Here is a 15,329-nt window from a genome sequence, read left to right as displayed (position 1 = left end):
TCCTCCTTCTGTCACGGTCCGGTTCACGGCCGATCAAAGTCCCGGCTGGGGATGTCGGGATCGGGGGCGGGGTGGGAGCAGGAACGGGAGCTCAGAAGCCAGGAGTCAGGAAGCCAAGGGTCCGAGGGTCAGAGAGCTAGGAGTCAAGAGGACAGGATCACACTTCAAAACGACCTTGACAGATTAGAGAACTGGGCCAAAACAAACAAGATGAATTTTAACAGGGAGAAATGTAAAGTATTGCACTTGGGCAAAAAAAATGAGAGGCACAAATACAAGATGGGTGACACCTGGCTTGAGAGCAGTACATGTGAAAAGGATCTAGGAGTCTTGGTTGACCACAAACTTGACATGAGCCAACAGTGTGACGTGGCAGCTAAAAAAGCCAATGCAATTCTGGGCTGCATCAATAGGAGTATAGCATCTAGATCAAGGGAAGTTATAGTGCCACTGTATTCTGCTCTGGTCAGACCTCACCTGGAGTACTGTGTCCAGTTCTGGGCACCACAGTTCAAGAAGGACACTGACAAACTGGAACGTGTCCAGAGGAGGGCAACCAAAATGGTCAAAGGCCTGGAAACGATGCCTTATGAGGAACGTCTAAGGGAGCTGGGCATGTTTAGCCTGGAGAAGAGGAGGTTAAGGGGTGATATGATAGCCATGTTCAAATATATGAAGGGATGTCACATGGAGGAGGGAGAAAGGTTGTTTTCTGCTGCTCCAGAGAAGCGGACACGGAGCAATGGATCCAAACTACAAGAAAGAAGATTCCACCTAAACATTAGGAAGAACTTCCTGACAGTAAGAGCTGTTTGACAGTGGAATTTGCTGCCAAGGAGTGTGGTGGAGTCTCCTTCTTTGGAGGTCTTTAAGCAGAGGCTTGACAACCATATGTCAGGAGTGCTCTGATGGTGTTTCCTGCTTGGCAGGGGGTTGGACTCGATGGCCCTTGTGGTCTCTTCCAACACTATGATTCTATGATTCTATGATTCTAAGAAGCCAAGGGTCCAAGGGTCCAAAAGCAAGGAGTCACGTAGTCAGGGGTCCGAGGATCAAGAAGCAAGGAGACAAGGAACCAAACACAGCAAGGCAGGGGACGTGTTGCTGTGGCAAAGAGCCGAAGGGAAAATGCTGACCTTATATCCCTTCCCGATATAATTTCTGACTTTTTCTGTGTGTAGATCCACCCACACTTTGAAAAGTTGCAATTTAGGGAGTATAGCTCAGACTTCCTCAACCTGTTTAGGGAAGCTTTTAATGTTTGATGTACTACAGTATTTTAATATTTTTTGGAAGCCGCCCAGACTGGCTGGGGATATATGTGCGGGGTATAAATAATAAATTCTTGTTGTTGTTGTTGTTGTTGTTGTTGTTGTTGTTGTTGTTGTTGTTGTTGTTGTTATTATTATTATTATTATTATTATTACCTCGGGCCCTCCAGATGATTGATAGATAAACTTCATTCACATTAGCCAATGGCCATAGCAACATAAAACAAGCAATGTATACAATTAAAAAGACAACAATGGGTAAAAAGGACAATCAAATGACCAAGATTATCGTTCAGATAGTGGCCCTTAATCTCATTGCACCCTCGATAAACCTAGCAACCTTTGCTGTAGTCTGATCATTTTGATCTGATAAAAGAAAGAACAACATGGCCGCAGATGGGCAGCCTGGGATGGTAAGTAAGAGTGGGCTGATGATCTCATTCCTCAGATCTTTATAAAGGAGACAGGAGAGGCGAACATGAGCCACTGTTTCCAGATTGGATGGACCAGTTGTCTAAGGCAGCTTCCAGCATTCATGCGGGAGAGGGACACCCAGAAAATTTGACCCAGCGCAAGAGAATTGAGTCAGGGATGGAGGCGATGGTGGTGTGGGGGAGGCAATGGCGTCCAGTGAGCGGTCTTTGTTCTTATGTGTCCCCCCTTAGACCTATGACCCCAGCCATGGCTACAACCCTCAGCCCATTGACCTGTCTGGAGTGACCCTTTCCAGGGAACTTCAGGTGAGTGAGCACAAAGCAGAGCGGGAAAATTCCTCAGTCATCGTAACCTACCCAAATATATAATTTCTTCCACTTTTGACCACGTCTTCTCCTCGCCCCACCGCTGGTCTCTCTCTATAGGCCATGGCAGAGCAGCTGGCTGAGAACTACCACAACACCTGGGGGCGCAAGAAGAAGCTGGAACTAGAAGCCAAAGGTGAGCCTCTGCATCTTCTTCTTCTTCTTTCTGCCTTTCCTTTTATTGGGGGTTGTTGTTCTCTCCCCTTTCCCCCCTCCCAGCAGGCTTCATGCCTCCTCTTTCTCTCTTTCCTCCCCACCAAGGGGGTGGCACCCATCCCCTGCTGGTGCCTTATGATACGCTGACGGCCAAGGAGAAGGCCCGAGACCGAGAAAAGGCCCAGGAGTTGCTCAAATTCCTCCAGCTTAATGGCTATGCAGTGACAAGGTGAGCCTGGAAGGAGATGGGGTGGGGAGGGTGGGTGGGCGAGATCGCGCACACACACACACATGCACACTGATGACATGTTTTGTATAAAAAAGGAAAAAGATGGGGGAACGTATGCTACATGCTCTGGGGCAGGCACCCCCAAACTCGGCCCTCCAGCTGTTTTGGGACTACACTTCCCATCATATACAACTGGGAATACAATTCCAGTATATTCCAGTATTCCAGGAATACATTTCCAGTATATCTGAAGGAGCGTCTCCACCCCCATTGTTCTACCCAGACACTGAGGTCCAGCGCCGAGGGCCTTCTGGCGGTTCCCTCACTGCGAGAAGTGAGGTTACAGGGAACCAGGCAGAGGGCCTTCTTGGTAGTGGCGCCTTCCCTGTGGAGCGCCCTCCCACCTGATGTCAAAGAGAACAACAACTACCAGACTTTTAGAAGACATCTGAAGGCAGCCCTGTTTAGGGAAGCTTTTAATGTTTGAGGCATTACTGTATTTTAATATTGTGTTGGAAGCCGCCCATAGTGGTATTTATTATAAATAATAAATTATTATTATTATTATTATTATTAATCCCTGACCACTGGCCCTGAAAGCTAGGGGTGATGGGAGTTGTAGTCCCAAAACAGCTGGAGCGCCAAGTTTAGGGGATGCCTGCTCTAGAGATAACCACCCTGTCCATGGGATTTGCTCTAGCTGCCAATCTGCTACTGGGTCAAGTTCAAGGTATTGGTGGTAACATTTAAATCCCTAGACTTACTAATGTGCTCTGGTCCATGGGGTCACGAACAGTCGGACACGACTAAACGACTAAACAACAACAACAACTTACTAATGTATGATCTGGTTGAAATTATTATATAACAGTAATAATAAAGCCAGTTTAACCCATTTAGGATTTCACCGCAGACACTCCCTTTTTGCAACTCATTATAGGGGAGGAGGGTTGGGAAGGATTCCACAGCACCCCTGGTAATTATCTGCTTTATTTATTTTATTTAGCAAAATTTATATGCTGCTTTATAAGCTTTATATGCTGCGTTAGGAGGGACGTGGGTGGTGCTGTGGGTTAAACCACAGAGCCTAGGACTTGCCGATCAGAAGATCGGTGGTTCAAATCCCCGCGACGGGGTGAGCTCCCGTTGCTCGGTCCCTGCTCCTGCCCACCTAGCAGTTCAAAAGCACGTCAAAGTGCAAGTAGATAAATAGGTACCACTCCGGCAGGAAGGTAAACGGCATTTCCGTGCGCTGCTCTGGTTCGCCAGAAGCGGCTTAGTCATGCTGGCCACATGACCCGGAAGCTGTACACCGGCTCCCTCGGCCAGTAAAGCGAGATGAGCGCCGCAACCCCAGAGTCGGCCACGACTGGACCTAATGGTCAGGGTCCCTTTACCTGTACCTATATGCTGCTTTGTAATTATTATTTTTTAAATCCCTTAAGTAGTTTACATAAAATGGTCCAAAATATCCATTAAGAAAATAGTGATGGAACATACTTTAATAGCGCCAACATTTTTAAAAAAGGAAACAGAAATATATGCACGCATGCACACATAAGCACATTCTGCTTTGTGTCTTTTGAAAACCTGGCTTCTCTGGGGTCCCCGGATGTTGTTGTGCTACAACTCCTATCATCTGTCGTGAGAAGGGCCAGCAGTCGGGGACGATGGGGGTAGTAGTCCAGAGGCTTTAAGCAGAGGCTTGACAACCATATGTCAGGAGTGCTCTGATGGTGTTTCCTGCTTGGCAGGGGGTTGGACTCGATGGCCCTTGTGGTCTCTTCCAACTCTATGATTCTATGATTCTAACATCTGGGGACCCAAGTTGGAGAGAGGCTGCTCAAGAGTACCAGCAAAAACCTGTCTCACTATCTCCGCCTTCTGTTTATCTCTCGCAGGGGGTTGAAGGACATGGAGCTGGACACATCGTCCATTGAGAAGCGGTTTGCCTATGGGTTCCTGCAGCAGCTGCTGAAGTGGATGGACATCTCTCAGGAGTTTGTGGCCCACCTGGGTAAAGGAGCTGTGAATATGTCCCCCCACCCTAGTAGCTTCCTCCGGAACCTGTGAGGAGCTACACACTGACCCCTGTAGCGCTCCAGATCTCCAGGGACCCTGTGGGTGGGGAAGAAGGGAGCTTTAGAATGAGCCGTTTCAACTCACTTAGGATGGGAATGCAGACTAGTGTAGCAGTTGAGCCAGAACTCCAGGATTCTGTTCTCAGTTCTGGGAAGATTCCACCTAAACATTAGGAAGAACTTCCTGAAGTAAGAGCTGTTCGACAGTGGAATTTGCTGCCAAGGAGTGTGGTGGAGTCTCCTTCTTTGGAGGTCTTTAAGCAGAGGCTTGACAACCATATGTCAGGAGTGCTCTGATGGTGTTTCCTGCTTGGCAGGGGGTTGGACTCGATGGCCCTTCTGGTCTCTTCCAACTCTATGATTCTATGATTCTATGATAAGGGGACAGCGGTTAAAGCATGTTAGTGTATAGGAGTAAGGACATCTGGATTCACTTTGTCAAATGCGGTTGGGAAGTGAGTCGGCTTTGCGTCTGTTTTGAAGCTTTGGCCTCATCTTCACTGTGCTTTCTAGGCAAAGGTCTATGTCAAAGTGCTTCCCCTGCTTTCCCCAGGAAAGAAACAACACTCTCTAATGCTCAATTGCAACAAATGGCAAATCAGGTCTTCTACGGATTGCCATTTGCTCCGACTCAGCAGTAAAGAGCAGTAAAAAGCGTTTGGACCCGCGCTTAGAAACATGGCACAGAATGAAGTCTGGATGAGCCCTTACTGATCCCTGGGCCAAAGACCAAACCGTTTTGGAATGCTTCCAACCAGTCCTTGTTTTTGGCTGGGATTCAGCACCATACCACCAAATTCGGGCTGACCTGTTGCCCTTGCCCAGCAAACTCACTCTCTCACCCCCAGAGCAGGATTTTTTTTGGTGCACTGGGGTAACATTGGCTTGACACAATGTCACCTAACCCTGCTGCAAAGGTATCGGGATTAATACTCAATAAATAAATAACTCAAACCACCCTGCGAACTTTGTGCTAACCAGGCAGGACGAATGCTCAGTAAGTCAGCTGTCGGGAAGCCAGCTCCTTTTCTCAATTGTTAGGGACACGGGTGTGTATTTGTTGCATGTGAGTGTGCCTTATCCCTCCCGCTTCTCACACCTTGGTGGAACTCACTGGGATTCTTCCTGCTTCAGACGCGGTGGTAAGCAGTGGCCGGGTGGAGAAATCCCCTCATGAACAAGAGATCAAGTTCTTTGCCAAGGTAAGTTGACCTTTCTCTCTTCCTCTTTCCCTTGGGGACTGGGGAGGTTTTCCCTCCCTAAGCAGAGCATCAGCTGTACTTAGCGATGTTGGTGAATTCCATCGGAACTAAACAGGAGCAGAAATTTTTGTGATTTGCACGTTTGCCATGTGTGGATGTTTAGGGAAGCAGGAGAGGATATATTATAGTATGATATCCTTCCTAACTTGTGTCAGCAAGTTCTATAACTTAGCAGAGTTGTTAAACAACCCCCCTTTTAAATTACGCAGCGGAAGCGTTCTGGGCCCATAACCCTTTGTGAGGATAACATTTTAAAAATTCCTTCCAGCAGCACCTTAGAGACCAAGAAGTGAGCATGCACACGAAAGCTCATACCAATAACAAACTTGGTTGGTCTCTAAGGTGCTACTGGAAGGATTTTTTTTATTTTGTTTCGACTACGGCAGACCAACATGGCTACCTACCTGTAACTAGAACCTTTGTGGGGAAGTTTAGGGAGGCAGGAGAGGATGTATTATTTTATGATATCCTTCCTAACTTGCATCAGCAAGTTCTATAACTTAGCAGAGTTGTTAAACAACCCCCCTCTTAAATTACACAGCGTTTAGCTAGTTGCAGGCTCGTCTGAGCCTCACTATTTAGGATTCTTATTCTTGGTACGATCCCTTTTTATATCCCTCCTAAAAGAATAGACACGACCAGCTGATTAAAGTTAGCATAAAGCTAGTTTACTTACAATCATCCAGTTCACAATAAGATCCCTGAGGGCAGACTTAATTTACAGAACAACATATACCGTATTTTTCGCTCTATAAGACGCACCAGACCATAAGACGCACCTAGTTTTTGGAGGAGGAAAACAAGAAAAAAATAATTCTGAATCTCAGAAGCCAGAACAGCAAGAGGGATCGCTGCGCAGTGAAAGCAGTGATCCCTCTTGCTGTTCTGGCTTCTGGGATAGCTGCGCAGCCTGCATTCACTCCATAAGACGCACACACATTTCCCCTTACTTTTTAGGAGGGAAAAAGAGAGTCTTATAGAGCAAAAAATACGGTAACTATGTGAATTATCCCCTAAGGGAAATAGTCTCAAGTGACTGCGACTCAGCAGTCACTTCTCCTAACTCTTAGGAACACAAAATGGAGAACAAGAAGAGCAGAACATGGAGGCCGTGTGCTCCTCTGTCCAAGAACAGGCCACCCCCACATTCAGTCACATGCAAAGGAAGTCTGTCCCAGCTCAGGAGGAACTAGCAAGTTTTCTCCTGAGTGATACAAAGCATTCCCCAGCCATGTGCATTGCAGGAATGTTATATTTGGCTGCAATACGTTTTTACATCCCACACGCCAGAGGTCAGGAACGGAAAGCACAAAAGCGAATACAAATCCCGTCCACTATTGTTTCAATTTAAACCTGCAAACATCACATAAATAATCACATTTATTCACTGCGTCGTTTTTGACGTTTCCCTCTTCATATGGTGGCAGTGAGTGGCATAAAAACCAACAACGAAATGACCTTTGTAAAGCAAGTACAGTGGTACCTTGGGTTACAGACGCTTCAGGTTACATACGCTTCAGGTTACAGACTCCGCAAACCCAGAAATAGTACCTCGGGTTAAGAACTTTGCTTCAGGATGAGAACAGAAATCGTGCTCCGGTGGCACAGCGGCAGCAGGAGGTCCCATTAGCTAAAGTGGTGCCTCAGGTTAAGAACAGTTTCAGGTTAAGAACGGACCTCTGGTATTGACATATAAGCTACGGGACAAGGATAACTGTGACTTTAAGGATGAATGGGAAGCTTTCACAAAATATTTGAAGACGCAACAAAGCGAACTGGACTCCTTTTGAATAAACATTCACAATTTTTTTACTGATAATAATCAGCTAAACAGTTTGAGGATCTATACAACTGCGTAACATGCAGAAAATAGCATTATTGGAGAAACCAAAGATTGGAACTGAGGGAAGTCGGGGTGGGGTGGGGGGATGGGTTCTGTGGGGGGGGAGGGGGGAGGAAAAATGGGGGGGAATATGTTTTTGGAAAATATGTTTTGTTATAACTTTGAATAATAATAATAATAATAATAATAATAATAATAATAATAAGAACGGACCTCCGGAACGAATTAATTACTTAACCCGAGGTACCACTGTACATGGGGATGAATCCGACGTAATGCTAAGGAGCTGGTTTCATTAGCAGAAGGGTTTCTGCTTGCCCAATGGAACGATTCCCCTCTCTCCCTCTGCCCTGTGCTGTTCTGGAGGTAATTCCATTTTTTTTCAATAATATTTTTTATTAGGGTTTTTACATAGAAAAACAAAGACAAATAATAGAGAGAGAAAAATAGAAAAATACAAAAATACAGAAAAAACAGAAACAACAACAAAGAAAAAACAAATAAAGAAAAATTCCATTTTCATAATATTCCTTACAGTTACTTATTTCCCAGACTTCCCCACACCTCCCCTCACTGTATTCCAGTTCAAATATTTAGTCAGCAAATCCCTTCCCTCTGTCTTAACTTAGATTTTATCTTAATATCTTAATGTATCTTAATCTTTTCTTAACATCTTAATATGTTGAACCTCTAGTTTTACACCTTTTAACCTTCAAAATTTTTCATGCTCTTTCACCACATTATTGCTAATAACCTTTTAACCTCAATCCGATGTCATTCTAACATTCATTAACCTTATAATATTTCTTTAAATAGTCTTTAAATTTCTTCCAGTCTTCCAGTTCTGGAGGTAATTCCAGCCACCACCACCCCAGATCAGTGGGGAGGAGAGAGGTGACTGCCTCTTTGTCCTAGCAGACCTTCTTGAGTTTAAACCCAGCCCAAAATGCATCACAAACCTGCACGTCATCTTATTTAATATTTATGGTCCCCTTTCAGATCCTGCTGCCCCTCATCAACCAGTACTTCACCAATCACTGCCTCTACTTCTTGTCCACACCGGCCAAAGTCCTAGGCAGCGGGGGCCATGCCTCCAACAAGGAGAAGGAGATGATAACCAGGTGAGTACCTAGGAAACACCAGAAAGAACTGGATGCTTGTCTGTGTGTGCGAGTGTGCACAAAGGGTTACACCAGGCTTCCTCAACCTCGGCCTTCCAGATGTTTTGGGCCTACAACTCCCATGATCCCTAGCTAGCAGGACCAGTGGTCAGGGATGATGGGGGTTGTAGTCTCAAAACATCTGGAGGGCCGAGGTTGAGGAAGCCTGGGTTACACCTTCAAGTTGGTTGTAAAGTGTAAAGTGTAGGCAAACTTGTGTTTGCAAATATATGCTTGTTATACAGATAGGCAGTGGTTCACTGTGAGAAGACGTTCAAACCAAGGTTTGCTAGCCAGTAATGTGTGAAAAATGGCTCTTGTTAGAGCTGAGGTGAAACTTTTCGCAAATGCAAAGTTTGCCCGAATTGGACTCCTTTTTAAATTACACATATTTGCATATTTCAGCTTTGAAATATAAAACTTTGGAGGTTTTGTTGTTGTTTTAAGGATAGAGGAAGCCTTGTGTATTAACTATAAGGCAATAATAATTTACAAATAGAATTTCTAAATTTGAATGTTGTATTTACCCATTAACCCTCTTAACAGCCTGGATCCAACGGCATCCATGACTGGGAATTTTGTTGAGGGAAAGGGAGAGGAACCATCAAGCAGAGAGGATATAAAGTCACATTTTTTTGCAAATAAAATGTTTCTGTTTGAAAACTCCTAAGCCCTTCCCTCCCAAAATTAATTTCAGGCCACGTGTCTTTGTGCACATGTGTGTAATATTTTTTTATTGAGACTTGGGAACACCTGTTTTGGGGGGAAAGGCTGCGTGTGAAGCAACTCGGAGCTCTGAATTCTGCCTCTTGCATTCTTTTTCTGGCCAGGCATATGGGTTTTGTGGTAGAGGCATTTACACCGTCCTCTCCAAGCTGCCTCACCGAGGCTCCGAGGCCCCGCCCGCCCTCCCCTCTTCCCCATCGATGTGCGCTCTTCTTTCCAACAATCTCTTTCATTCTCTCCTCCTACCTCTCTCTTTTCCGCCCTTCAGCCTTTTCTGCAAACTGGCAGCGCTAGTCAGGCACCGGGTCTCTCTCTTCGGTAAGCTGCATTCTTCCTCTGCTCCTGTCCTGGGGTGGGCAGGCGGTCTCAGCCTCCTCTGCTCTTCATTTCTCCTCCCTCTTGTCGGCTCAGTGGGGGTATTTTTGCACCCACGAGTCTGCTCTCCCTCCTGCACCCTGACTTCCCTCACCCTGCGCTACCTTAGCCATGAACAAAGCTGCTGCCCTTCTGTGTCTCCCACCACCTGTGTTGCTCTTACCTGTGCATCTAGTCCATTTTCCTGAACCCAGGCCCTAAATCTGGGTCTTCTGTCTCCATCCAGGGACGGACGCCGCTGCTGTGGTTAACTGCCTGCACATCCTTGCCCGCTCTTTGGATGCCAGGTGAGTAGTCGGTCAGTCAGTTTTATTGCACATAGCCAAAGGCTGCTGCAATGTACACAGAATCATTCAACAATTAAAAGAAAATATACTGGATTGATACAAAAAACTTAAAACATTTATATTATCCAGTGGCGTTGCGTGGGTTGTCAGCACCCGGGGCAAGGCAAGTAATTTGCGCCCCCTAACCCGGGGCAAGGCAAGCAATTTGCGCCCCCCGCTGCACTGTCCCTCCCCCAGATAGTCCCTCACTCTCTCTCCGCACCGCACCGCACGCCTGGCACCCTCCCCTCCACAGTGGGCGGCGACACGGTGGCTCGGATCGGATTTGCACAGCCAGCACTGCAGTGAGAGAGAGAGAGTGAGCCAGGTAGGGGCAGAGAGCTGCGAGTGCGAGCGCGCCCCCCCAGATGTTGCGCCCGGTGCAGCCAGCCCCCCCTGCACCCCCCACGCTACGCCACTGATATTATCAAGACATTACCTACTCTAAACAGAGCTATAAAAGTACCTAAATACAAGTTAAGACATTAAACAATAAAATTTATAAGCTAAAATTATCACATGGCCACTAATATATTAAGAAATAATGTTAATTAATACAATGTGCAATTATATTCGGAGTTTGGTGATAAAGATAGAATATAGCTTGATGTAGATAGGGTCAAATAAATTCATCTCCTTTACAGTTGGTGGCTACCTTGGCTATATACCGTATTTTTCGCTCTATAAGACGCACCAGTCCATAAGACACACCTAGTTTTTGGAGGAGGAAAACAAGAAAAAATAATATTCTGAATCTCAGAAGCCAGAACAGCGCAGAACTCTTGCTGTTCTGGCTTCTGGGATAGCTGCGCAGCCTGTATTTGCTCCATAAGACGCACACGCACTTCCCATTACTTTTTGGGAGGGAAAAAGTGAGTCTTATAGAGCAAAAAATACGGTAATTTGCTCTAATGTTCCTAGCGGCAGTTGCAAAGAGTGCTACACGGCAAGTCACATACTTACCTGTGTCTGCGATGAGATATAAAATCATGTCAGAGGGGTTCTGGCCAGGGGACCTTGTCATTATAGGTGCTAAAAACCTTTCTCTTGCTTCATTATATAAACCAGGTGAGTAATAATCCCAAATAATCCCTCACATGTGCACACCTGCGGAGAAGACCTATAAAGATGCATGGCTCACAGAAGATTGCCTCCCCTCTCTGTTTTGTGTGAATGAATGAATTTAAATACTGTGTACCTCCATTCACCAAAAATGTTTTCTGCAGAGTTTGCACATAGATGCCTCTTGTTATTTTTGTTTCCAATTACGATCAGTTGTTTACGGTCTAGATTTTGTGATATTCTTTCCTCTCCTGTTAAATGTTTGATTGGTTATGTTTCTTATGTAACATAGGAACAGAATCAAAAAGATTTTTTATATATAAAAAAAGATTTTTTTTAAACTGCAGCTGCTTTAGATGTTTTTAACTATACCTGCTTTTAGAAAGTTTTGAGTGGGGTTTTTTTTAGAATGCTTTCAAAAAATGCTTGTGATGGATGTGTTTGCTGCCCTGGGCTTCCTTGGGAGGGAAGGCAGGATAAACCATAATGGCTTGAGAGCAGTACATGTGAAAAGGATCTAGGAGTCTTGGTTGACCACAAACTTGACATGAGCCAACAGTGTGACGCGGCAGCTAAAAAAGCCAATGCAATTCTGGGCTGCATCAATAGGAGTATAGCATCTAGATCAAGGGAAGTAATAGTGCCACTGTATTCTGCTCTGGTCAGACCTCACCTGGAGTACTGTGTCCAGTTCTGGGCACCACAGTTCAAGAAGGACACTGACAAACTGGAACGTGTCCAGAGGAGGGCAACCAAAATGGTCAAAGGCCTGGAAACGATGCCTTATGAGGAACGGCTAAGGGAGCTGGGCATGTTTAGCCTGGAGAAGAGGAGGTTAAGGGGTGATATGATAGCCATGTTCAAATATATAAAAGGAGGGAGAAAGGTTGTTTTCTGCTGCTCCAGAGAAGCGGACACGGAGCAATGGATCCAAACTACAAGAAAGAAGATTCCACCTAAACATTAGGAAGAACTTCCTGACAGTAAGAGCTGTTTGACAGTGGAATTTGCTGCCAAGGAGTGTGGTGGAGTCTCCTTCTTTGGAGGTCTTTAAGCAGAGGCTTGACAACCATATGTCAGGAGTGCTCTGGTGGTGTTTCCTGCTTGGCAGGGGGTTGGACTCGATGGCCCTTGTGGTCTCTTCCAACTCTATGATTTTGTGATTCTATGATTCTAAGATGCAGGCCACCCAGTGAATATGGCCATCTCTGGGAGGACGTACTGGGTGGAGGGGCAAATGATTCTTTTAACATACAATCTAACTACACATTTTTGTGTGCCGGTAAGTTCAAGTGCTTCTTCCTGCGATTGTCTGGGAGTGTTTACTACACTGCCTGGTTACAGTTGGGGACACATTTGTGTGGGTTTTTTTGTTTTGTCATTTATTTATCGTATTATTATTGGATAATAAGTGGGACGTGGGTGGCGCTGTGGGTTAAACCACAAAGCCTAGGACTTGCCGATCAGAAGGTTGGCGGTTCGAACCCCGCAACAGGGTGAGCTCCCGTTGCTCAGTCCCTGCTCCTGCCAACCTAGCAGTTCGAAAGCACGTCAAAGTGCAAGTAGATAAATAGGTACCGCTCCGGCGGGAAGGTAAACGGCGTTTCCGTGCGCTGCTCTGGTTCGCCAGAAGCGGCTTAGTCATGCTGGCCACGACCCGGAAGCTGTACGCCGGCCAGTAAAGCGAGATGAGCGCCGCAACCCCAGAGTCGGCCACGACTGGACCTAATGGTCAGGGGTCTCTTTACCTTTTACCTTATTGAATAATAAACCCAATTAAATGTTGCCCCTCTAATGAGGCGGTATGTAGGGCCTTCTTGCTCGTAACCCTGTGCAAATCTGATCCTGGCACCTCCTCCCTGCAGGACAGTGATGAAATCGGGGCCTGAGATTGTGAAGGCCGGCCTGCGCTCTTTCTTTGAAGGGGCCTCGGACGACATTGAGAAGATGGTGGAGAACCTCAAGCTGGGCAAAGTGTCTCAGTCCCGCACCCAGGTCAAGGGCGTGGGCCAGAACATCACCTACACCACCGTAGTCCTGCTGCCGGTGCTGACCTCCATCTTCGAGCACATTGCCCAGCACCAGTTTGGGGATGACGTCATCTGTGAGCAAACGTTGGAGGCAGCAGGGGGGATGAGTGGGTGGAGGTGGACTTTGAGTCATGGATAGGCCTGAATAGGTTGGCTGCTGTTAGCAATGCAACCAGGCCTTGAATGAGCTGCGTAGGCTACACTGATCGCACCAGGGCAAGGATGGTGAATTAGGGGTGAGGAAGAAATTTGATCCGCTCTGCATTTTAATGGAAACCTAGCTGTTTTGCGCTCCTCAAAACAATACAGTTGTACCTCGGGTTACATACGCTTCAGGTTACATATGCTTCAGGTCACAGACTCCGCTAACCAGAAATAGTGCTTCAGGTTAAGAACTTTGCTTCAGGATGAGAACAGAAATCGTGCTCCGGCTGCGCAGAAGCAGCCAGAGGCCCCATTAGCTAAAGTGGTGCTTCAGGTTAAGAACGGACCTCCAGAATGAATTAAGTACTTAACCCGAGGTACCACTGTACACGAAACCGAAACGTGGCTATCCTTTGAAATTTGCACTGCTTCGAATTTTGTGAAGCGGCTTCCCAACCAATTATCGTGCGCGTGAGGGGAAAGCACGCACAAAGATCCATGTATCGGTAAAAATAACATACAAACAAAGAAGCATTTTATTAGTGGGGAAGAATACACGAAGCCGAACAGCACAGAAAACATATATTAGGAGAAACCAGCAAACTGTTGTGGAAATGTTCTTCATCGAAAACTGAGAAATTGAAAAGGACAGGTTTGGCCATCGCTAGTGTAAATGGAGGTTAGTTTTTTGTTTTTTTTAAAAAATAAACACTTTATTGAATTGCAGTAACAGAAACCAAACAATATCACAAGCAAAAAAAGAAAAATAACAAATTACACAAAATAAAAGAAAAAAAAAGAACACACCAAAAAACACATAAAAACATAGACTTCCCTCTGCCCAGTTTTTTTAGGGTGTAGTAGCAGAGGTGGTAGTGAGGGGCCTGGTGGTCTTGGCCGAACCCAAGTATATATCCCAGACGATGTCGTTGGGGAAACAGGAGGTTCGTATCTCTGACAACAGAGAACTGTAATAAGGAGAAGCCGTATGTATCTGGTCCTGAAACCAACACCCATTTTTCTGTGTGTCCCCGCAGTGGATGACGTGCAGGTGTCCTGCTACCGAACCCTATGCAGCATCTACTCCTTGGGCACTACCAAAAACCCTTATGTGGAGAGGTGAGTGCATTGTCACGAGAATCTTGGAGCAAGGGGTCTGTGCGCAACAGGGGGAGGGGGAGGCGCTACTTATGCCCAGAGGAGGTGGAGCCCACACTGAAGTTCACACAATCAGGGTGGGGGACATAATTTGGAACCCAAATCACCCATTGTGGGATGAGCAGGGCTTTGCAATGGAAACAAAGAGCACCGTTTGCTTTCTGTAATGGTTCTAGGGGTTGCTCGTGCGTAAGTTGCCGTTACTCCTGGCTAGGTTGCCTGGTTGAACCCTCTCTGTCTGGACAGCCTCAAGTTCCGTGGCTGCCTCAGTCGCTGGCAGAATCCATCAGTGGGCGTTTCTTAAACCTCTTCCAGCATAAAAGCTGTTTGACGCCCAGTCTCCTCCTACTTTGCCTGCACGGAAGTCTTCTGCACAAAGTGGGTGTGGGCAGCAGAGTACTCGTGCCCTCTCCGCTGGTCTCCGGCGAAGAGTCCTGGAGCCACCTCTCCGATTCCTCCATCTTTCCCCCTTCTCCACTGGTGTCACGCTGATTTCCTTCCCCAGCGGATGGGCTACCTCTCCTCCTACTTGGACCCTCTCCACCATCGTCCTGGAGCCTCCTCTCCACCTCCCGCTCCGATGGCAGTTCCCTGACACTTTCTTTTCTATCTTTTTAAAAATCCTTTTTATTGATTTTCCAATAAAAAACATCCAATTAATATATCCAATCATAAATAAAAACTAAAATAAAAAAGACCAAATTAT

General features: G+C 46.1%; 1 protein-coding gene across 5 annotated transcripts in view; it reads left to right on the top strand.

The window, feature by feature from the left end:
- The window catches only part of RYR1 (ryanodine receptor 1), a 225,696-nt gene that overhangs the window by 137,274 nt on the left and 73,093 nt on the right, over window positions 1-15,329 (top strand). For all 5 annotated transcript variants that reach the window (XM_083454661.1, XM_083454659.1, XM_083454660.1 and 2 more), the window contains exons 55-64: window positions 1,937-2,011; window positions 2,132-2,207; window positions 2,333-2,456; window positions 4,358-4,473; window positions 5,672-5,739; window positions 8,642-8,763; window positions 9,797-9,846; window positions 10,130-10,190; window positions 13,157-13,395; window positions 14,503-14,584. In XM_083454661.1, coding sequence (XP_083310787.1) covers window positions 1,937-2,011; window positions 2,132-2,207; window positions 2,333-2,456; window positions 4,358-4,473; window positions 5,672-5,739; window positions 8,642-8,763; window positions 9,797-9,846; window positions 10,130-10,190; window positions 13,157-13,395; window positions 14,503-14,584 — 1,013 coding nt within the window. The remainder of the gene's footprint in view (window positions 1-1,936; window positions 2,012-2,131; window positions 2,208-2,332; window positions 2,457-4,357; window positions 4,474-5,671; window positions 5,740-8,641; window positions 8,764-9,796; window positions 9,847-10,129; window positions 10,191-13,156; window positions 13,396-14,502; window positions 14,585-15,329) is intronic.

Source organism: Podarcis tiliguerta (assembly GCF_965153285.1).
Source record: "Podarcis tiliguerta genome assembly, chromosome: 8".
Lineage (NCBI taxonomy): Eukaryota > Metazoa > Chordata > Lepidosauria > Squamata > Lacertidae > Podarcis > Podarcis tiliguerta.
Note: the sequence above shows the minus strand (reverse complement) of the source record. Positions and strands in the feature narration are given on the sequence as shown.